Raw genomic sequence first — 25,171 nt, forward strand, 5'->3', positions numbered from 1 at the left:
TTGTCCTGACTACAATGAGAAGACATCAAGACTCACACTGGATAAAATAGATACAAAAATGACTTCGGATTAATCAGAAATAAACAACCTGGTTCCAATCTCCATTTCTTAGCAGAGAGCACAACAAATTCTTTTCCTCACATTACTTCAAATTCTTATTTTAACACAGCTATTCAAAATGGGTTATTGTAAGATGAAATAGGTTGGCACAAAAGTAATTGAAGTTTTTGTCATTTTAAAAATAGTAAAAACCACAGTTACTTTTGCACCCAACCTAATAACAAACATTCTGAAAATGAAAACTCTCCTAAAATCTCTGGAACTAAACAACAAAGAAAGTATTTGTCATCAGTTGATAGTCATTGGGTTATTTCACAAGTATTTCAATTAAATAATTGATCACAGTGAGTCACATTTTAAAACTTACATCTTGTTCAATAATTGAAATTAGATTTCTGAAACATGGTATATTTGTAATTAGGGTCGTGTTACACATAAAAAATTTTATTTAGTGTTAAGGGACACCTTTTAGCATTACCTAGCTAGAAAATTATTTGATTATTTTGCTATTTAGCTTATCTTGCAACAGTGATGTTGTCACCATATAACTTTTTTTCAATAGAAAATGGCAATTATTTCTATAATACTTTTTGGTAGAATAAATAAAAGGCTTACCAAGAACCCAGACCATAATTAGCATTTCAGTCCATGTAAACTGGGTGGTTTTCACCCTGAAGATCTGTTTGGGATAGTCAATAACCGTGATATTGGGCAGCGTGGTGATGCCTTCGAACCTGTCTGAGGCATTGAACACAAGCAGGCCCAGGAAGATGATGAAAGAAGCTGCATGTGCTACAAACTTCATAAAAGGGCTTCGCAGAATTTTCCCCAGCTATAACAAAACAAAGAGGAAAAGTTTGCTTCAGAAAATCTGGCTTTCACTTGTGGAGATTACAATATAGGGTTAAAAAAAAAATAGATGAAACGAGAACACTCAAAATTCTGCTTCTGTTTCCAAAAAGCTCTACATTTTGAAAAATATTCTTTTTAAGGGGGATGCTTCCTCCAAAAATAATTTAATAAGTCTTGAAAATTCACTGTTTCTAAATGTCCAATTTGTCTTACGGTAGACTGCATTCACAGATGCGCTTCTGGAAATCACAGGGCCTATACCAGTTCTTGCTTTTATTTTTACACAAAAGAATATGCAAAGTCCAGATTTTTAGGGTCTAGAAAAAGAAACTTCAACTTTGTACTGTGTAATTCTTTATTGCTTTGTAACTGAGATGTTATGAGGTTCTTACAGACTCATATAAGACATTAAAAACCCTTTGAAGACTAAAAAAATTACTACTACAGAAGTAAATTTTAGTTCTCATTTCTAAATATTCCAAAATCAAGTTATACCTGGTATACTATTTTTAAAAAAGCAGAAAATATTAAAACTAAGATGAATATTGCATCTGTTACTGCCTTAATAAGAAGAGGGAGATACACAATAATTAAAACCTCTAAGTAGGTTAACTTAATTGAAAGTAATCTCTGAGTTGGATAATCATGTAAATGGTACAAAAGGACTTCCAAAGTTCAGTTCATAATTATTTTAAGGTGACTCCTTTAAAATCCCCTATGATATAATGTCCTTAAAAGTCCCATGTTCCTGTGAAAATGAAAAACAATTCCTCCTGTCCCAAGGGCCTCCACAGTCTAAGAATTAGGTACATTTGGTAGACTTATCAAGTATGTTCTCTCTTCTACACTCTCAGACCCTGCTTTTTAACTCCGTCTGTGACCTTATAAAGTACTGAGGTTCACATTTAAAGGACTGTAACTCCGAACAAATGTTTTTGTAGGTCTAGAACCTTAATGTGATGTCAATAAATGATGAAAGAGATGTCAGGTATTTTTGGGATTGAACATGAATGCACACAAAAGTCATATTTTCCATGTTAGACACAGAAAAATAAACAACACATTTACACATCACCTTGTTACACAGCTGCAAAAAGGGCACGTTTGGGGGTAGCTTATCCATAGCACATAGGAATTTATTGGGAATTACCAAGCCTGTTTCTCCTAAAGGTCAATCTCTTAGAACTTTAAATAACATGAAAAGAAAGCAGAATGCAAATCTCAAAAATGGGATATACATGGAAAATTCTTGCTATGTTGCCTTTTTGTCATAAGATAGATGGTATACGGCAGCTCTAAACATGGGCTCTGGGAATGGCTCAACTTCCATGTTTCCCTTCTCTGCAGAGCACGCCACACTGTTAGTTGTACTTGTAAAAGTGCAGGGAGAAAAGAAGTGGACTCCAAGATGGTTACTTCAGACCTGATGGAATGTTTTAACTGATTAAGTTCCCCTAAGAGACAAACACTTCTAAACCCGAACTTTCCAACTCATTTCCTTCAGAAAGGAAAATTATTTGGGTAAGATACGATTTTTGTTTTATTGCATGCCCTCTCATATTATTTATAGTTTTTCATCTTTAGTGTTTATGTATTTGAAGAATCTTAAAGTAATTTTCCATGATATGTAACAAAAGAACTTGGCTGAGTCATCAAACACAATCAAAATGACAAACGTTCTGCCTTCACGTGCATGGGCAACTCAATGATGAAGTGAGATGGATGAATGTTCTCACACGTATATGGTGTTTGCAGAGCAGAACTCTGCTGGGGGAGATTGCTGAGCCAGAGAGATGACAGATTTCCAGGATCACTTGTAAGTGCCCTTGACTCATTTTGCCTTGAAACTACCTCTGATTTAAACAAAACCAAATTTCAGAATGTAAAAACAGGATTAAAGGATCTCAGCACAGCTCCTTCTCTCTGGCAGTGCCCATAACTGGCATGAATAGTATTCCTTTCCACATCTTGCTAGGGGATCTCTTGGGCACAACTAAATTGATTTTACATTGGAAAGTTGAGAGGAGAATAAAGGTACTAACCAAAATGATCCAAGCAAAAACAAATAAACAATCTAAAAAAACCTAAAATCCCTGAACCTAAATCCTACATTTTTAAGAACTGTCTGAATTAAGACAGGGCTAGGGGAACCTGACATGCATTTTCTTGAAGACTTTGGACACCACCACTGTTCTCAACTGTGCTTCACACACTCAACCTTGGATTTCTTCTGACAGGTCCAAATGGGTTGCCCTTCTAGTTCCCAGTGTAACTGCTTCTTGGTACTACTGCTATAGTGCTCTCCATTCCCCGATCTGTTCACAGGCCAACCCAGCTGACACTCTACTTATTAAGCAGTCAATAAAATCAGTACAAGTGCTACTTCATTCAAGCACCTTTTCCTTCTCTGTCTACCATGAGGATTTTATCTTAAAAGAGCCAAAGTACTTTATGCCTGCAAATGTGATCTATCCCACTGGTACCGAATCCTTTTTCATCCCTTATTTGAATTGATCCAGTAATTAAAAAGGAGAATTTGTGTTCTTGAGTCAATTAACATTCAGGGTAAAACTGATAAGAGTCTTAAGCATGAAGCTTTTTCTTTTTTTATCCCAAAGAGACATAGTACACCACCACAGAGGAAATAGATGTAGAAAGCGAGTACCCTGCTGCAAGGTGCAACCCAGTAGCCAATAGCCAGGAATGGAAGGCCCAGGGCCACGACCAGCACAACGAGACACTTGATCGCTATGGTCTGCTCCCTTAGGCCTGAGAGGTTCTCATACCAGATTGTCAAGAGCTGCTGCTGGCAGTTGGGATGAGCCACAAACTGTTGAGAGAGAGAGAGTTTGAGAAGGGGAAAGAAAGGTAAGTTACCATACCATTGTCAGTAGTTCAACTATTAAATACATGTGCATCCTAAAGACATTAAAGCATATTTTTCTAGCATATTGATACTGGAAGGTTCTGGTAATATTCTTCTTTGCTTTCCCTCCATTTTTCAAAATTATTTCAGAACTAATAGAAGAACTAGAATGGAAATGAGAGGATAAAATTGGTGTTGTCCTTAATCATAGTTCTTTTTGATAGAAACCCTCCATGATTCACAGATTTCTCTGTGGAATCTGGGTGACATCTGGCTTCTTTTGTAAAAATGTGTCCCATCTTGCGGTTGGCCAGCTTACTTGCATTCAGTTCAAAATGGAAAAGAAAAAAAGTTACTTGGTTTATTGTAGACTATAGCTAAAAGAGAAATGTGTGAAGTTTTGTGAGCAACCCCTAAAATGCTACATATAAAAAAAATATGCATGATGCGCCCTTTGTGTAATGATGTACTATTACTGCAAATCTGTAAAAGGTCTGAAAAATAATCAATGAACCTGCAAATATTATGCTGGGTCTACACATGCACTTCTTCCAGGAACTGACATCAAATTTCACTTCCCTCCTGTCCTCTTTTTTATTGCTTCCTTTATCAAAAGGTCAAAATATCACGACTATTTATCTTCAGGAGTTATTTAATAAATAAAATTCTAATCAGGAAAAATGAGCAAATTATACTTATTTCAGCCCAGTCATTTGATTTTTTCCCATTTGATTCTGTTAAGTTATCTGCCTGCATCATTTAGAGGGACTGGGATTTCTTTAAAGCCCTGTCATTATTCAAGAAGCAGAATGTATTTGTAGTCAGGCCCATGTAAAGGTCCTTATGCCAAAATCTGCTCATTTGTAGCCAGATATGCCTTTTTATGAATGGTCATATGTTCTTTGTCCAAGCTCAGGAATTCAAAAATCAACTATGAGTGACAACATATTTTTTAAAGGAGTTCTTAGTAACACAAAAATCAAGGTGTCACTGTCTTCTAAAAAATAGAATAAACAGTAATGATGAACCTGTTAAGAAACACCCATGAAATGTTTTTGGGAGCTGAGAAACAAAGAAAGTAGCTGCAGTTCCTACTTGTCAAAAGGTTCCTCTTTAATCAAGTTGTAGTTAATGATCCTGATGATTCTTAGTAACTCCGGGCAATTCCTAGAGTTATTAATATTTGGCTCTTTATCAAAGCCCACCTACAAGGAAACGCACAGGTTTCCACTGACTGGTGCATAGTTTCCCATGAATAATTTTAATTAAAAAAGAAAGTCTCATCTCTTAGGACAGGTGATGGAGGTGCAATTTCCCCCAAATCCCTGCTTTTGCCCCCAGAGTGCACCCAGTGGAGAAGTCCACTGATGGCTGCACTGGCAGCTGCCTCTGCACCACCATACACGGGAACTCAATGACCCACGGACAGAGGTGGTGAGAATAAATTTACAAACATTAGATTTGAGATAAATAACTGAGTTATAATGTTGAAATTCTAAGCCTCAGTGTGATGGGTATTAGAAAGCTAGGCTTTCAGGAGGTAATTAGATCATGAGGGAGGAGCTTTCATGAATGCGATTGGTGCCCTGATAGGAAGAGGTGGGAGAGCTTGCTCTCTTTCCACCATATGAGGATACTATGAGAAGTCAGCAGTCTGCAACCCAGAGGAGAGCCCTCACCAGATCTTCACCATGCTGGCATCCTGATTTTGGATTTCCAGCCTCCAGAACTGTAAGAAATTTTTTTTTTTTTTTTTTTTTTTTTTTTTTGAGATGGAGTTTCGCTCTTGTTGCCCAGGGCTGGAGTGCAATGGCACAATCTTGTCTCACTGCAACCTCCGCCTCCCAGGTTCAAGTGATTCTCCTACCTCAGCCTCCCGAGTAGCTGAGATGACAGGTAGGTGCAACCATGCCTGGCTAATTTTTTGTATTTTTAGTAGAGACGGGGTTTTTCCATGGCAGTCAGGCTGATCTCGAACTCTCAACCTCATGTGATCTGCCTGCCTTAGCCTCTCAAAGTGCTGGGATTACAGGTGTGAGCCACCGCGCCTGGCCGAGAAATAAATTTCTGTTGTTTATAAACCACCTAGCCTATGGTACTTAGTTACAGCAGCCTGAACTAAGAAGCATATTTTATCATGCGAGTTCCTTTCCATTCAGTTTTCAAAATCCCAGGTCCTGATTTTCAGTAGCTGCTAGTTGCTAAGGATATATTAGATCTTCTCTCCAAACCCAAGATTTTGTCACTTTTCCAAGGTTGTAATTTTGAAAACAGCATTTCACAGACCAATGCAATCATTATTTGAACTCATGAATATAATCAAAGTTGAAGGCTTCCTGAGTATATGTGACAACTTCCTAGGATTCTTATTGAGAACTTCTCCAAACTTCCACTTCTGCCCCTGTACTGTATTTAGATCATTTCCTTCCTGCTTCACCTCTCCCTCTATGGTCCCTAATGTCCTTTATTCATTCATTCATTTATTCACTCATCAAAATGTCTTAAGCCCCTCCTATGATCCAGGCAGGGGCAGTATGATCCAGATCCAGGCAGTATATTGGGCAAGTATATTGGTACAAGAAGATAAAAATGGAAGCATCAGAGTTGAATTAAGTGATAAGAGGTCATTGTTCTAGGGTACACAGTAAGCTTTGAATAGACACAAAATAAGCTATTATAACTGAGACTTCAACTCATATGCTTGTCAAGATGCCTAATCAGAATTTAAAATAGTCTTAATTTGAATGTTGGTATAATCATCTTGATATTTGAAGGATCTGCATTTGAGGGAAGTTAGACAGATATAAATAAAAGGCATCCCTGGTGACTACAGCCAGGCTAAGCTTGGGACAGGTAATGGTTCATTCAGGGTAAACTACAGGTGGAATATATAATGTCATCAAATCAGATTACCACTTAGGATATCAACAATGCAGTTTTTAGACCAAGGGTTTCTGTAGGAAACAAAATTCCCATGAAGTTAGGAGACAGGTAGACATGTGTCTATATGGAATTGATGGACAAATTTCCCTTTTGTGAGTATCTGGTTAGCTATCATTTGAATGTGTCTCCTCCAAAATTCAGGTGCTGTCAATATGGTAGAGTTAACAGGTGGAGCCTTCAAGAGGTGATTAGGCCATGAGGGCTGCTCCCTTGTCAATGGTATTAAGACACTTATAAAAAAGGTTTTATGCAGCATTCAACTAGCTTGCTCTTCTACTCTTCTGCCATGTGAGGACATAGTGTTCCTCCCCTCTAGAGGATGCAGCCCTCACCAGACTACCAAACCCACTGTTGCCTTGATCTTGGACTTCCCAGCCTCCAGAACTATGAGACAAGAAAGTTTTGTTCGTATAAGTCTCTCCATCTCAGGCATTCTATTAAAACAACACAAGTGGACTAAGGCACTGGTCGTTCTTAGGTTTTAAACTCTTGAGGACAGAAATATTAATGTTATAGTATATCTCCCTTTCCTACTCCTTGTCCTTGGACTAATTTTTAAATTTGAAGATGTGCTTTATGGCATTCATTACATATTTATAAAGATTGCACAGCTTCAAAGACTTGATGGACTCAATCCTTTCCATATGGCATATATGTGATGGTCAGTCTTTGACTTGATGTAACCTGTACAACAGTGCAAACCCTTACTCTACATTAAGTAGTAGCCAAAATTGTGGTCTTTGCATTTTGCCTGTTACACTTTAAAATTCAGCTTAACAGGTCTATCTACTATGCTACTAATTCTACTCTTTTTTTTTTTTTGAGATAATTATACACCACTTCATGGATTCTGTTGATTTCATTTAATCCACACAAACAGATTTTCCTCCAATGATTTAAAATCCTAATGCGAGTACACAGGAAGCATTTCAAAAAAGAAAGTAAAGTCAGTACAATAATAGCAAGCGAAGGCAAAAAAGCTAATCCCTTTAGGAGATGAGTTTTGGTCTTTTCAATGACTTCGAAATAGGGCAGTGACCTTTATACCTGAAAAGTGTTTTACCTCCTGAAAAATCTCCTTATGTCACTACACCAGTTACACCCAACTGGATAACATTTGTATGCTGTTTTCTAACTTCAGTGGACCAGCAAATTGAAGTTATCACAAAAATAATACCCTTATTTTGAGTTTTCTGATTTAAAGAGAGAATCCTTGACACAAGAAAATCTCAATCTTTCAATTGGACAATCAGCATTGAGAACAAATGAAATGTTTTTTTCTTGCCAAATGACTAATAGATTATAAACTGAACCACTGATCAGGGCAGGTTAGGGAAAACAATCAAAATTTAAATTTAAAAATTAATTAATGTTACACTGTTTTGCATCAAATCAGTCTTCACAAAAACTGTCTTCATGGGAATACTGTTGTGTAAAAACATGGTAGGAACTCTGGATTTGTTTTTAATGATACTGTTAGAGCCACAATTCATACAATTTAAAGGAAAATATTCTTGTAAATAAAAACTAGGCAATTCAACTTCTTTTTAAAACTCAATGAATTATAAAATATAAACCCAAAACTTATATTGCACAGGTTTTCTGGATTTTCAAACTTGCTGAGTGAAAAATGCTCTGTTATCTCTTGGTGCCTGGGGAAGACCAGGACAAGAGGCCACAGAGTACAGGACACAGGACTGTGCCAGCCAGCACACCCATTCCAAAGTCTCAGTGGCATATTTACAACTCTCTCTTAGCATTTCTTTAATTCTGGGCTTCCCCTGTATACTTTTTGCACAGAAAGTGGATACACAATGGATGCTTTTATCCTGTTTATACTGCTGCATGTTTCTTTTTAGGATGGCTTTTCTACATTTAAATCTAATCCTACTATGGAGGAAATATTAATAGGAGAACAGAAAGGAAGAACTCAGGAAATGTTCTCCTTCTCTTTCTGAGAGCCCAGTTTTCCAGATTCAGTGGTCTACCAAGCTCTAGTATCTTTTGTCAAAAACTTTCTCACAACAGACATAGCTCATGGTGAAGCAGGTGGAACTTTGGTTATTTCTATGGTGGGGAGTGGATTAATGTTCAGCTGCACATCACAGAGCAGGATAGAGGTAGAGTCAGAATTAGAACTCAAGACTTTTTGGAAGGGGCAAACAGTCCATTATTCTAATTAAACAAAATTAGTGTTTTTGCCTAAAAATTAATTTTCCTGTACCCATTTTCAGAAAATCAAATTTCATCTTCCAGTCTATTCCATTCTCTTTTCAAAGAATAATATAGGTATTTCTATAAATAGCAATAGTGTTTACTATCCTTCCAGCTTTATAATTTACCTTAGAGATCCCTTAAAAATGATTTTAGGCTGGACGCAGTGGCTCACACCTATAATCCTAGCACTCTGAGAGGCTGAGGTGAGCGGATCACTTGAGGTCAGGATTTTAAGACCAGCCTGGCCAACATGGTAAAACCCCATCTCTACTAAAATTTTACAAATTTTACAAAAATTAGCCAGGCATGGTGATGGGCACCTGTAATCCCAGCTACTCGGGAGGCTGAGGCAGGAAAATTACTCGAACCTGGGAGGCGGAGGTTGCAGTGAGCCGAGATCTCACCACAGCACTCAAGTGTGGGTGACAGTGAGACTCCATCTCAAAAAAAAAAAAAGATTTTCAGATGAATAATCTCCAAAATCAATTCCCTATTAGTAAAGATGCAGGCAGATGGTTGCTGTTTTACTATCAGCACTGAGAATTATAAATTTTTATTCTTTGTTAGTTTGAGACAAGGAAAATGGTATTTGTACATTAGTATACGTTTATCACTAGAAGGTCTGAAAATTTTAAATATGGATGTTAGTCATTTGAATTTTCTCTTCTGTGACATGCCTATTCAAATCTTGTGCTAATTTTTCTACAGGGCTCTGGATGTTTTCCTTACAAATTTGTTTGAGTTCTTGGGATATTAAGAAGATCAATCTTTTGTGAGTTATAATAAAAAAAAAATTTTCCCAGTTTGCCCTTCACTCTTTTGTTTATAATCTTTCTGATGTCATACAGAGGTTTTAAATTATATGTGACCAGATTATTTGTATTTTTGCTTTGAGATTTCTTTGCTTTTAAATTAGAAAGTCCTTTCTGACATAAACATTAAATTCATGATCAGATACTTCCTATTCTGGTGTTTTATATATTCATTTACTGGATTAAGTATCATTGAGTTCTGTAAGGCCTGGGTTGAACTCATGCTTTGATTTCTGGGAAAGACCAGAACTCTGGAAATCTTGAGCCTAGTTAGAAGACAACAGACTCAGAACCAAAGCTGGGAGTAGGTCTTGGGCAGTCGGTAGAAGAAAGACTTCCTGAGTCTCATATGTGGTCAATATGGCTTACCATTAGATAGGAATGGTTTCCTTGGTGGAATTATGGGTTGATTTGAATAAATATGAGTTTATTATGTTATCAGGGGGTAGGGGAGTCCATATAAAGTTACTTTGAAATCCCAATGACTTGCATATGGCCATAGACTACCTCTATGCCAGAGTGGGCAGGGTTTATGCATCATTATAACCCAAGATGTGGTTTTGCTTGGAGACTAGAAATGAGATGGTGGGAAAAGGAAGCAGCAGGAGTGGGTAGAGTGATATTTTTCCTCCTTGTGAGAGTGAAGACAGGTGAGTGTTGACTGAAAATGAAGGAAGCCTTTGAAAGGAAGAAAGAAAGGAGGAATTGGGGCTTTGCAAGTACTCTGGAATAGAATTCTTATACACATTTATTATTCTAGAACAGAATTCTTACGTACATTTATTATTCTAGAATATAATTTTTACATACATTTATTGAGTGAGGATTCCAAATCAAAGACTTTACTCTAATTAATACTCCTTTTATAGCATAAAACAAACAAAACCAGGAAGGTTTGCAAAGTCCTGAATCTCCTTACAGTTCTAAATATTTTTTTTGGTTGCCTGATGGTTGACTGGTATCAATTTATTATTAATGACACCTCATACACTGTAACCTACATGCCAATTTATTTAAAGTTAACATGCAGGAAGAAAGAAACTCTGCAAGGCAGTTTAGTTGACAGAAGCACAAGTGTAGATGAACTGTCTCTGCTCATATAACACTTTCAAAGCAATGATAAAAAACCAGTGACAACTGAAATCAATTCTCTCAGGTGCCAAAGAAAAGAGATACATATTGCAGGATGTGTAAATGTATGTCCACAGAGTTTTCTGAAAAACAGTTTACTATCAATCTTGCTCAAAATTATCCTTTTCCCTCAATATATTAACAACTAAACCTCAACTAGCAAGAACACTCTGAGAGGAGGGCAATTTAGCCAATTTAATTATCTTGTAACATACTTTCTTTGAAAAGTGGTTTTATTTCCATCTTTACTGAGAATCTTCACATTTGACTGTTCTATGAAATAGAAGAGAGATCTGCCATTAATGGTTGACCAAAATCTTGCAAATACTATGTGTATAAGTTTTCTACATTGTGGTAGCAGAAGTATGTGTGTCAGAAGAGAGAAAGACAGACAGGAGGGGAGAGAGAAAGAGGAGAAAGAGACAGAGACAGAGTGAGAGAGATTTCCCCATCCTCACTTGCTGCTAGGGTGCAAACATTGACTTGGGTCCACTGATCAGAGGCATTTTGACCAGTGGAAAGAGCCATATGAAAACAGGCAGGATTCAGAGCATCCTCTCTGTGCTGATATGGGAGCAGCAGAGACAGAATTGTTCCATTTGGGCCACAGAAACTCCCTTAGCAGGTCAGGGCTGTGCCTGGTTCTGGGTGAGGTTTTTGGAAGCACAGCTTAGATAAGCTTGTTCCTGTACCTCTTCTTAGGATTCTGTAAGCTTCCTCAATATCACTCACTAAATTCCTTCCTGCTTAAATAAATTCCTCTTACTAAGGACTTGATTCAGTATAAGGGGCATGAAATCTGTCTTTGATGACTAAGGATTAACTAGCTTAAGAGTCATCACTCTGGGTGTGAATTTTCATAATGTAGAAATGTTATTATTAATAGCTAATACTTATTGAGCAATCACCATGTACTACTGTGTGCTAATTACTTTACATGCATTATCTCATGCAATCCTTAAACAAATGAGTAAGTAGGTACAACTATTGTCTTCACTTTACTAGTGAGCAGATGGAGGCCTGGATGGTTAGATGACTTGCCCATGGTCACACAGGAGCACATGGTGGTGTCGGGACCTGAATCCTTACAGATTGGCTCTAGTGCCTGTCCTCTTAAGCACCATGTCACACTGCAGAAAAGACAGAACACTTGTCTCTTTGTAAATTGATCAACTTCATAAAACCAGAGCTGATAACAGATTATTTCTTTGTGATTTATCAGTTTCTCTTAAAGTACAAAAAAATCTGTTATATAACATGTATAAAGTATTGGATTCTGGATAACTGAGATGTTTATTATTGTGAAACATTATAACTACAATTTGTATGAATTATTTAAAAGCCCCACACAAGTTGGCAAATGGAAACACATAACCGTTTTTCTGCAGTAACCAGAGTAAAAAATCATAATTTTTATTTCTGGCACCTGCATGACCAACTCCATAGCTGTGTGACCTTAGACATGTCATTGAAGCTTGGCAATCCTCAGTTTCCTTGTAGAATAGAAACCCCATCATCTACTGACATATTTTGTAGATAAAATGAATAATAACAGACTTGCTGCAAGGATTCACATAAGAATGTAAAAGTGCCTTACAAAAACATATACGAGTAACAGCATTATTAATTGTATTGTAATTAACAGTTTACAGAGTGCTTTTGCATATCATAACCCATTTAAATTCCACCAAAACTCTGAGATAGATAAGAGATATTATCCTCCTGGTATATGAGGGAACTGAAATTTACAAATTTATGACTTATTCAAGGTCCCACCATGGGTAAAAAGTAGAAAGGATCAGAAGCTACATATTTAACTTGCAACTTTACCCCCTACAAAAAAATCTTTTATCAATAGCATCTATTTTTTATTTTATTTTTTGAGACAAGGACTTGCTTGCTCTGTTGCCCAGGCTGGAGTGCAGTGGTGCTATCGTTGCTCACTGCAGCTTCAAATCTCCTGGGCTCAAGTGATCCTCCCGCCTCAGCCTCCCAAGTAGCTGGAACTACAGGCACGTGCCACCATGCCTGGCTAATTTTTAAATTTTTAGTAGAGACAGGGTTTCGCTATGTTGCCCAGCTGGTCTTGAACACTTGGCTTCAAGTGATCCTCTTGCTTTGGCCTCCCAAAGTGCTGGGATTACAGGCCCCAAAGTGCTGGGATTACAGGCACATGCCATCATGCCCAGCTAATTTTGTTTATTTTTTGTAGACACGGTCTAACTATGTTGCCCAGCCTACTAGCATCTAGTCTTATTATTTTAATAATTTTCCTAGGATTATGGCATAGTTTGTATTACATGTTTATTCTAACATGGCACTAGATGAAAGTAGGCCCACTCACCTTTTTGACTTCATACTTAATGGCAAGTTTGACACGACTTAATGAAGCTTTGTGCCTGTGTACCTCCAGAGGTTCTGCTGATTCCAGATCTCCATTCAGAATGGCTTCTACCTCTTCTGAGTCTCGGCAGAGATCCAGCACACCCACTACAAAGTCTTTGCACTGCATGGAGAGCTTCCGATAGTCATTCTAAGAACAAGAGGGTTAGTGTTTTAACACAAATAATTTGCTTTTATTCAATGGAAAGTGTTTGGGTGAATTAGAAAAAGGTATCCCTTCTTTTGGGGGTAGAAAGCTGCAGCCTACCTGGATGCAAGGCTTGTTGAACTGAATACAGGCTGGATTGGTACCCACCCAACCCCTTAGCCAGGTTTCCTTCTCCTGCAAACAGCCCAACCATCCGAGATGGTTCTGAAAATGGCATGATAATAATCTCACTTATATGTGGAATCTAAAAAAGTCAAACTCAGAGAATAGAAAAGTGGCTACCAGAGGCAGGGGGTGGGAGTAAGAGGTAGGGTAAAGTAGAGATGAAATGAGGAGATATTGGTCAAAGTGAACAAAGTTTCATTTAGACAGGAGAAGTAAGTTTTTGAGATCTATCTGCACAGCACAGTGACTATAGCTTTAATACTATATTATATACTTCAAAATTGATGAGTAAAATTCAAATATCTCACTACCACAAAAAGTAATGTGAGGTGATAGATATGTTAATTAGCTTGATCTAATCATTTCACATTGTATACATCTATCGAAGCATCCCATGGTACCCCATAAATATATACAATAATTATTTATCAATTAAAAATTTTAAAAAGCATTTACTCAAAAAATTGTATGCTGAAAGACCAAAGGATCAAAGAGTTTTCTCTCTTTTGTACAAACAATAGTTCTTGTAAAGTCAAAACAAGACCATTTCTACATTGGAAATTTTTCTATAATGGCCATTTTTCTAAAGTGGCAATTTGATGTAGAAGATCAACTATATGTGATATGAAAGTTGTCAAAACTAAGTCAACTGTGTTAAAAACAACACAAAACAAAAAAACCCTGACTAATAGAGTCAGAGAAAGCCATGAAGGGAGGGTTCTCACACACAAAACTATCACAAGAGAGTGCAAAAACCATAACCTTGCATAAAGGCCATCGCAACCTTACACAAAAAATACCTCTGTGAGGACGTCTGCCCAGCAACTGCCTGTACAACTTTGGACTAGCTCTACCTTTGTTATTGTTCCTGGAGTGTAGCCCTCCTCACTTTTCTTTTAAAAAACTTGTCTTTCTTTACCTCCCTGAATACACAGAGTTTACCATGTCACTTGTATTTCCACTGCAATATTACATTCCCAGATAAATATGATTTTCTATTTTTTTTTTTTTTTTTTTTGAGATGGAGTCTTGCTCTGTCACCAGGCTGGAGCGCAGTGGCACAATCTTGGCTCACTGCAACCTCTGCCTCCCAGGTTCAAGCAATTCTCCTGCCTCAACCTCTCAAGTAGCTGGGATTACATTCAGGTGACACCACACTCGGCTATTTTTTTGTATTTTCAATAGAGATGGGGGTTTCACCATATTGGCCAGCTGGTCTTGAACTCCTGACCTCAAATGATCTGCCCAGCTGGGCCTCCCAAAGTGCTGGGATTACAGGCGTGAGTCACTGCACCCGGCCTCATTTTCTTTTAGAGAACCTCTCTCTCTGTTATTTAGGTTGACAGTGAAAAATAACTTGTCCGGTTCATTATCCCTTGCCTTACTGGAGACACTGCTTCTCGAAGTGTAGTCCTCAGAACCGTAGCATCGGCAGCACCTGGGTATGTGTTAGAAATGCAAATTCTCAGACCCCAGCCCACATGTCCTGATTTAGAAACTGAAGTAGGGCCCAGCAATCTGTGTGTGTTTTCACACACCCTCCAGATGATTCTGATACATGTTATGTTTGAGAATAATTGGTTTATAACGACTGTAGAGAGGTAGATGGATACCCACCTGTATACAGAGAGTTTTCTGTTTGTTTGTCTGAAGGGCATATTATTGTGCCCTGCAGAACTAGAAGAAGAGAAATATATCATTGTATGTAATTGAATTCTCAAGGGTTACAGAATTCAGTACCTGAGAGAAAAATTTCCAGGCCACTGGAACTAACACCTTGCTAAAAATAATCCATGAATCTTTAATTTCATTCGCATACTTATATACTGCCGTGGACTACTATAAGTAAGTCAGTTGGTAGCATTCCGTGTTGCCTTCTGAATGGAGCTTTGTTTCTAGTCCGTTTGTTCTAATGAAGGTGTCAACGACCATCTCCTGAGAAAGTGTCTCATTTTTGGAAACCCTAGTTCTACTTTTATGACTTTCACTAAAATTCTAGCCTATTAGGAAGGCTAACCAGATAATAATCTAATGTGGAACACTTGAGGAAAACAGAATTCCCCACTGTAACATGTCCTGAGACACTGTAAGTGTCTATATAACTAAGTAATATTTGGCACAGTAGAATTACTGGGCTTCCAAAAATCATACTTAAATACAAGACGTGAAGAATTCCAATTTTTTTCCTTTAAATAATTAATGTGATTTGATGGGCAAAACCACGTCATCAGCTAAAATAAACAAGAAGAAGAGAGACTGTTTAAAGGCTACACAGATTAGAATAGTTTCCATTTCAGATATCAGAAATTCAGATAAAGAACAGTTACAGTTAATCCTTTTCCCCTCATAAGGGAACAGATAAAATGAATAAAACTTCAATCTTTAGTTTCCATTCAAGTTGGTACCATGCAACTGATAAAATTAATAAAATGTTCAGTCTCTGGTTTCTGTGCAGAGTGTCAGTTAAATATCCATCTGCTTTCCATTCCTGAAAGACTAATGAAATATTTTATTATAGCATCCAGAAGAAGTATTAAATCCATGCCTGTTTCCATATAAAGCTTCCCTTTTAATACAATTTTTTTAGATGAAATTTCCTCAGGTTATTCTTCAGTTCAGACTGTTCTGTAAGATTTGGTACAACATAGGGTGGTCATTTCTCCATTGATCAGAAATAGAAAGAGGCTACTTTCCATGCTTTGAAGAAAACTTAGTACCCACATCTGCAGTAATACCTAAATAATAACTCATTACCTATAAAATTATAGTCTATAAACTGTTTAGTATCAAGGAAAGCTTTTTTCCACATCCACTGAAAGATCAGTAAATAATCCAAAAAACTGATAATCAAACATGTTGCAAGGACAGCGCTGTTTGTTTTTATAACAATTTAAACATTTGCCACTTAAAGAAGTCTGTTGCCAGAGTGCAGAAAATAATCAGAACTGGAGATAATGGTGATTTCTTTTGTTACAGTAATTGGATACCTTTTTTTAAACCTATGTAGAGCTCGCTGGGAAAGATGGAGAACTCCAGGTAAGAACAGCCTCTCTTCAGCTGCAAAAGCAATCATCTATGTAAAGTCCGCATTGACTCTTAATTCCACCATGAGGCCACATTGAATGGTAATTCCACCATGTTACTTCACAGATCAGACCATTTTCTGGTCTACATTTTCTAATAATTTTCTCTTAAGTTACTTTTGCATAATGGTCTTTAATATACCACTCATCCATTACTACAGCCCTCCACAGTTAGCAGGTGGACCTACTGCACACCCTATAGAGCAGAACTTAAAACCCTAAGGATCCGCTCAAGCCAGAGGAAGAACAATGAAGTTCAGTCTTCATTACAATATATCTACAGGTTCTGCACACTCCTTTTAATGTATATGGTTTAATTATCATTCTAATCCTTTTTTATCCTGAAGAGGAAAACTGAAATTCAACTCTTAACAGGCTTGGTTCTGTCAGGCCCTTTCCCTAATAACAAAAGAGGCAAGTTATCACAGTGATTAAAAGCATAGAGTCTGAAGCCAGACTTCCTGGGCTCAAATACTGCTTTACCACCTACTGGCTGTGTGATATTGTGGAATTCACTTTACGTCTCTGACATGAATAATCCTACCCAATATTGGTACTATAAGGATTAAATGCTTAGAATATGTTTGGTACAAATTAGGTGCTAAGAAGTGCTTTGATATTACCAGGTACATTATATTAGATATAATACCTACGACTGGGACTCAAGACACTCAAATCTAGGCTTAGCATATGAAATGTTGCCTATAGCCTTTGCTTTCTCTTTTGCAAAAAGAAAGATTATTCCTAGAGTATTTTCCTGCTATAAAATGTCATCTTGCTTTTTATATTCATTTTTTTTTCTTCCTTACAGCTGTAGTGTGATATAAGGTGAAATTGTTTTTTTACTTTAAGGAGAGGAAAACTGAGGCACAGGGAAGCAAACGCCTCTCCCCACTTCTTTATTTTTACAAAAAAGGTGCGTCATGACTCAGTCAGAACTAGAAAATTTCAATTTGCGTTCTCACAGCTTAATAAATGACTGGCTTCCTCGCCACTGACATTTTGGAGGATTAGACCAAGAGTCTATCCTTCCAATATTCTGTTTCTCAGAATAGCTTCAAACGGCATTTGCACATCCAAAATATTTCTTTAATAACCTGTCACCGAGCTATCCTCCACTAATTTATCTAAATCTGTATCCTAGAATGTTTGACCTCTTAGGGTATTGACCTTCACATGTTTTCAGCACCATGCCTACTGCATTTCTCAAAGAAATGTGAAAACTGCAGAGTGGCTGAGAATCTTCTCTGAAACACCTAAATGATGGCAATTTCAGGGGTGAGATACTAGATATTATGGGCCATTGATAAGATAAAATAAATATAGATGTCTTAAAAGGAAAAAAATCACCTCTTTTTCACTAGGGAACTATTTTTTTTATTTCAAGGCTAACACTTTGAGCTCAAAGTCCCCATGGGAAGAATATAGCGAACACCATGGAATAGGGCAAATTAGGTTACCTGCTTGCCTCAGAAATGAGCTTCATTTTCACTGCCTTTTCAGAGCTCAGAGTCTCTGGGTCAGTGCTATGGAAGCACTATTTTCTCTGTCTGTCTAAAGCCCTGACAGATGGACATGAACATGGGACAAGAGGGGAGAAAGGTGAAATAAAGACATATAAGAAAGGAATAACAAGGACAGGTAAAAATGAGAGAGAAAAGGCACATTGAGTTAGGGGAGAGAGACATGAAGTCCTTGGAGACTATAATTTCTAAAGAGCTGTCTTAATTTTGGCTCAGAGAGGGCTATCTTGCTACACAAGCACTTTCCATATAATCTAGAAAAAAGAACTGGGAGATTTAGATGATTTTTGCTTATCCTTATAGATATTTGGCAGCTTTATAGATGTTCTCTAGAACTCAACTGTGTTTTCTCTCTTTTTGCCTCTTCATTTGTGATATTTCCCCACCCGTGAAAGGTTATCAGAGGTGACTCTTTAAGTTACAATGAAAGAGATTCTAAGCATTACCAGTACGGATCTAGCCAGCTTCAGGGTAAAACTATGAATAACAAATTCTCTTACTATGGTTGCACTGAGCTGACGTCTCTCGGTGGAATTGCAAACATCACCATCTTTAGTAAATTATTAAAACATGATCTTAGAAAATATTCCCTTTTATAGAATCTCTTGCAGACTTTCAGTACATATCAAGAAAAATGTGTAAAAACAAGGTTTGTGTGGCATTTGACACAGTGGCAAATAAATACATTTAGAATTATGTTTTAATTACTGTTTCAAAATAACAAAGTGATATTTAAAAGTGCTCTACCTACGTGCTCTTCTACTGTCTCTAAACAGAATTTGGAGTTTCCAACTTGCTCTGAGTTCTATCTAAAAAAAAAATCATTTGGGGGCCAAGTAAATAAATCTTTTCAAATACCACATAATGAATCTCCTCAAAGGGATTAGATATAAGGTAACATTTACTTTCTTCTTTGTATTTTAGCTTTTTTGGAAATTTTTTACAATAAATGTGTGTAGCTTTTACATCAGAAAAAAATTTTAATAGATTAACAAAATTATAGTAAGTCCAGATCTCCACTGGGACAAAATGAGCATTGATGGATATCCAGGGAATTTTGTGTGTATGGAAAAGGGATGGGACCACTTTCCCACCATTTTCTTGCAACACCGGGGCAAAGTATATTTTCTGTAACCTGAACTATATTGCTAGTTGCATTTGTGTAAATCTCACTAACTATAAAAACTATATTCAGATGTGAAAGAATAATCACTTTTTCTGTGATCTGACACCATAACACTCAACTAAAAAGATTAACTTAGCATCTAGAAAATAATTTAAGGAATTGATGTCTACGATCATCTTTTTAGATGGGAAATGGGAGACAAGAACCTGCCAAAAACAGTCTAAATGATATTGATCAGAACTATGAAATACCCAGATTTAGTAGCCAGAACCAATCAAAATGCATAGGAGGAGGTAGCAACTGATCAAAAAATAAAAATGACCTGTTGTTAATGTATAATTTTTATAAAAATAAATAATACTGCTTGACTGAAAATAATGTCCAGGAAAAAAGTTCACTCATTAAAAAAATCCCTTAAAGCAAATCACTTTGCTGTCCTCATATTTCTAGATTGAACTGACATCTGCGGCTCACCATTCTGAATATACATATGCGGAATTCAGGGAGAGGCATTTTGTCATATCAGTGAAGTGACTTTAATAGTATTGTTTATTGGTCTTTTGACTTTTGATTCTAAAGGGATACACAAATGCTTGGGCCAATGAACAGTGCATTCAAAACTAACACTATCGTGGAGATGGAATGGGAGCTTGCTCTGTCCAGTCCAACACAGACCTAGCATTGCAGGAACTCCAGAAACGGTACACTCCCTCAGGGGAAATAAAACAAACTATTACTACTTATGTGTTACCATACAACTAACTACAAAACAGGAGGAAGGATTTGGAAGACAAAAAGTCACACCAAAACCCTCCTTTTAGCAAAAAGGGGAGAAATCTCGAGTTTTATTTAATGCTTACCCAGAACACAGAGCGGTACCATAATTATAGCTCTCTGATCCAGAATAATGGATCCCCAAAGCGAATTTGTCACAGCACCATCATTGAGAGGGAGAAAGAAAACATCAGACGAGGTCTGAAAGACGCTCTCAGTCCCTCGTGATTTCACATTCACTGGGCAAAACCGAATGTGGAGCGAACGGTGGCACAGCGGGCCAGGCAGCAGTGGGGAAGTGGGTGAGCACGCAGAGTAACCGGGGTAGAGCGCAAAGCTTACCTTGAACTCCTTCTCTATGTTGGCCAGCTTGGCCAGCTCGTTGCTGAGCTCTAGGGCCGTGAGCACCGGGTCTTCGCTGGACAATGAGAGGTACGCCGGGCTGGCCAGTCCCTTATAGGCGTTGATCCTCGAGCGCGAGTGGCTGAAGGAGTCGTGCCTCTGCTTCTCCATGCAGTCCCCGCACTTGCAGAAATAGTCGTGCGGCCGCTCGATCCTGGCGCCCTTCATCAGCAGCATGTGTACCACTTCGTATTTCTGGCAGTGCGCCGCCAGGATGATGGGGGTGATGTCCGGCGAGAAGCGCGTGCCGTCCTCGTCGTAAGCGTAGAAGTCGTCGTCCTGCAGCTCCTGCTCGCAGGGGCTGAGGGTGAGGCGCTTGCTGGCGGCGAAGCCAGGGTGGTTGAGGATGGCCTCTACGATGCGAACGTAGCCCTTGCTGATGGCGAGCAGCAGGGCGTCGCCAATGCGCGCCAGGTTCTCCTTCTTGAGCAGCAGCTCGGTCACCTCCAGGTGCTCGTTGCCCACAGCCAGCTGCAGCGCGTTCTGGCCCATGTAGTCCACGCAGTTGACGTTCAGCGTCTTGGACTCCTCCAGCATTTTGCGCACCACTGGGATGTTGCCATACTCAGCGGCGTCGAGGAAGCGCTCCTCCTCGGCGGTGAGGCTGGTGCCCCGGTCATTGAACATGAAGGCCGGGCCCCTGACAGCCTGGCGGCGGCCCTTCTCCCTCATCACCGTCATGCGTCTCAGGGATGGGCTTCCTTCCATGGACCTAATCAGTAGCAACGATAAAACAACTGTAGAATATTAGGGCATATTCCTTCCTTTCACATGTCAGGGCCCTTTCTGTAATACACAATACCCACTGCAAACCTCTGTCTGCAGGGGGCTGGCTCGGTTGCTAGCGATATCGTTGCTAACTACTTGCCTGAAAGTGACACCTGTGATCTAACCCTGGCTGCTAGATCCCAGAAGGGAGCCGGTAGCCCTTCAGAACAAATGCTCCTGTTCTCTAGAACATGATATTCAGATGGAATAATAAAAATTTCCATATACCCATGCCTTCCTTGTGACCCTAGTAAAGACGTAACTCATCGTACCTTCTGCTCTTAAAAGTCTTGGACATTGAGGCTTGCAGGTACTTGGCATTAAAGTACTAAGCTTGAAGGCTAAGGGAAGTTAATTTTTTCAAGAATGAGACCAAAACACTCCTGCCAAGTCATTGCATCCTTTTAACTAAATAAAATCATTGACCCTTAGCCCCCTAAAAAAGCACAGGGTTTAGGCCAAGTATCATCTTGCAGGATCTTAGTTTCATCTTTTTCTCTTTAAAATTTTTGTTTATTTAAATATTTTTTTAGGGACAGGGTCTCTGTGGCCCAAGCTAGAGTACAGTGGCAAGATCACAGCTGTAGCCCTGAACTCTTAGGCTCAAGCAATCCTCCGCCTCCGCCTCCCAAGTAGCTCGGACTACAGATACGTGCCACTCGCCCCCATACCCTCCACCTTATGCATTTCTCTTAAGGGGATTCACCCATCCCCAAGTTACAGGATTTATCTTTTCAAAGATACAGACAAGATTTAGCAATTTAAAAATCTGAGCATCAACCTAGATTGATTTTATTGAAAACAACTGTGCCTTTGTAATGAGAATTATTTAATTACTAGTATTACATATTTGCCTCTTGGAACTGAAAGGATAAGGTTTGACTATGGTTTAAAAATCACTAGAATTACTTTGTGAGTAAAGCAGCTGGGCACTAATTGTACATCCAGATCAATGTGCACTGAAATCCTAACACAACCCCATTAGTTGAGATTTATTCAGCTGCATTATAAAAGTTATGTCAATTGATGTGTACAGTGATTTGAGTTCACATCTTAATTTCCATGATGCTAGGTAAATAATTTCATTTCTTTGTGCATCATCCTATGCCAGGTATAAAATCGAATTTTATAAAGTTCTCCAGATTTTCCTCATGAATAAAAAACTTTTTCAGAAATTCAGAGTCTCTGAAAAACAATGCTAAATAAACACTTTTAACATTGTGACTATCTATAATCTTTCAATAGTCTGTGAAATATTTTGGTGGCTATTAAAATATTGCACAAATATTGTATAAATCTATATCTTACCTTACCCAGTTCCAACATTCAAGATAACTTCCTTTTAAAAATCTGTGATTTTTGGTGGGATGAACTGTACCAAAAAGTACCAGATAAAGCTTTTTCCACAATACTGACTTTTGAAGCAAATAAGTCAAAGTTAAAAGTGAATGGCTAGAAAAGAAAATGCTTTATTTCTAGAATATATATTCCAGAAATACCTCCTACCGTTGAAAAAACTGTATTCGTGGAGTCAGAAGTTGAAAATTAACTAGAGAGGATACCAGCCTCCCTGGGTGCCTGGGGTGGATGACTAAATTGGGAAGCTTCCCTGGCAAGAGGAATCAGAGGCAGCCCAGTGCCAACTCCGTTTTCAGCTCTGAGGGCCCCAAACAGAGAGAGGAGCACAGAAGCCACTGGCAGAAGGTCTCCTGGATAGGGACTAAGGCAAATGTGGCTGGGCAAGCCCGACTCTATAGAGGTATGGCAACTAAAGGGGTCCCCAGAGAGGCTTGTTGACTTATGCAAAGACACAGTGCTGTGACTGGCACCCAATTCTAATGGCTCGACTAGTGTCAACTGATCAACTTTTAAAAATTAAATAAACATATTTGTTTTATATACACATATGTATTTGTAGCAATTTCTAGAAATCAACACATGAAGCTTTTGAAGTCATATCTGGGCTGGGACTAAGAAGTCATAGAAGAAGGGGGACTTTCACTTTTCACTTATACCCTCTTGCATATTTTGAATAGTTTTAACCACAGTGTGAATCTCTTTATTAAACATAAAATTAATGTTTTACATTTTTATTTATTAAAATTTTTATTTTTTAATCCCTTAGTTGACAAAAATGTTAAAATATAAGTATTTATTAGAAATCATTACATTATAATCTTTCTGAAGTGAAATAAATGTCCTGTATTTGGCTGTTATGAGTAGGGTATGATGTGTAGGGGAGGGTGTGGAGTAGAGTGTATGATGTGTGGTATGTGTGGGAGACAAGGGCAGGGTGCAAGTCTGAGTTGGGGGACATGTGTGGGGTGTGTGTGTGTGTGTGTTGGTATAATAATGACTTTTAGGTGGACAAGAACTGCATAGAAGAGAACTTTGTCTCAAGACCAAACTCTATGACAAGGATTTTAAACAAATCTTGTAAATATGATAGCAATAAGTATGTTTTATGACTATTAGTGGTACTGACTTCACTGGGTCAATATTTTTATTATTAATCTATGAATTGATATTCTTCAAATGACCAGAAATTCCATGTTGTATAAAATATTATATATTGATGAGAGGAAATATATGCAGAGTATATATGTCAGAATTTCAATACTCAGAGGGGTTATCTTTGGGAAAATAAACCCTTATTAAAGTGTGACATCTTGGTGGAAAGGCTTTTAATTTAATGATTGCTACCTACAGGGAAAATCACTTATAAAAATCCTATTATTTCTCCCAAAAGACACTGGGTTGAGAATATTAGGACATCATTCTTTCATGAATTTTTCCTTTGTATTTCTTAGTATTTTAAGTTTTTTCTTAATACTATCTTATTCCTTCAGAAGCTATACCTCCATACTATATATTTGAACTGAAATGTCTGATTTTAGAACAAATCACATGTCATTTTTATTTTGTCTTTAAAAACTTCTGACACTGAGAAGTCAGATATCTCAATTAGAACAAATTATACTGTTTTATCAAAATAAAACGGCTGACAATGTCACTCATGGTAAATTCACAAATGGAAGTGTCTTTTTGTTAACTTTCTTTATAGTACTAAGATAAATTTCAGTAGTCTGAACTGATGGAACGAGTCAATATTCACATCATCCACAATACATAAACATAATCTCAGCTGGACTTGATAATATATCTCTTCTAGCATGAAAAATAGGGAAGGAATGTGGGTGAATGGGACAGAATGTTTAACTCTAGCAATGTTAACACTAAAATTATTTTGCCAGGAATTTCCTACCCTCTGATCTTCATCCAATGGGTCATTCAACACTGTGACAGTACATTCTGCAGGGACGTCTTTCTAGTAAAAGCATTGGAGTACCACTGACCCGCAGATCTATGAGGGCCATGTTTAAGCTCCTTTTGACTAATACAGATAGCTAGTAATATCCAACTGCCAAATTGTGTCCCCACAAAATTCATATGTTGAAGCCCTAACCCTTAATGTGATAGTATTTGGAGATAGAGCCTTTGGGAGATTATTATGAAATCATAGGATCATAAAGATGGGGCTCTGATGATGGGATTAGTACCTTTATAGGACAAAAGGGCTTGCTCCCCTCACCCTGCTACCTCCTATGTAAGGAAACATCGAGAAGGTGGCCACCTACAAGGTACCTCTCCAAAAACCGAACATGCTGGCACCCTGATCTCAGACTTCCAGTCTCCAGAACTAGAAGAAAATAAATTTCTGGGTTTTTTTGTTTGTTTGTTTTTTTAGTCACTCATTCTATGATGTTTTGTCATGGCAGCCTGAATGAGGACACTGACAATACATTTTAAGGGAAAACATTTTTTTTCATGCTTTTTGCGATCCTAGAATTTGTCCAAACAAAACACTTAAGCAGATGAAAAGCTCTTCTGAGAAATA

General features: G+C 37.9%; 1 protein-coding gene across 7 annotated transcripts in view; it reads right to left on the bottom strand.

Moving 5' to 3' along the window:
- TRPC3 (transient receptor potential cation channel subfamily C member 3) overlaps positions 1–25,171 on the bottom strand; it is a 74,461-nt gene that overhangs the window by 33,978 nt on the left and 15,312 nt on the right. For 5 of the 7 annotated variants that reach the window (XM_007999702.3, XM_007999701.3, XM_037991522.2 and 2 more), the window contains exons 2-5: positions 20,446–21,217; positions 13,226–13,414; positions 3,578–3,742; positions 676–892 (exon numbers count right to left, since the gene is read on the bottom strand). In XM_007999702.3, the coding sequence (XP_007997893.1) occupies positions 676–892; positions 3,578–3,742; positions 13,226–13,414; positions 20,446–21,217 (1,343 nt within the window). The remainder of the gene's footprint in view (positions 1–675; positions 893–3,577; positions 3,743–13,225; positions 13,415–20,445; positions 21,218–25,171) is intronic. The other 2 variants (XM_073017611.1, XM_073017610.1) reach the window with 1 other exon arrangement.

This window comes from Chlorocebus sabaeus, chromosome 7 (genome assembly GCF_047675955.1).
Source record: "Chlorocebus sabaeus isolate Y175 chromosome 7, mChlSab1.0.hap1, whole genome shotgun sequence".
NCBI classification, from domain to species: domain Eukaryota; kingdom Metazoa; phylum Chordata; class Mammalia; order Primates; family Cercopithecidae; genus Chlorocebus; species Chlorocebus sabaeus.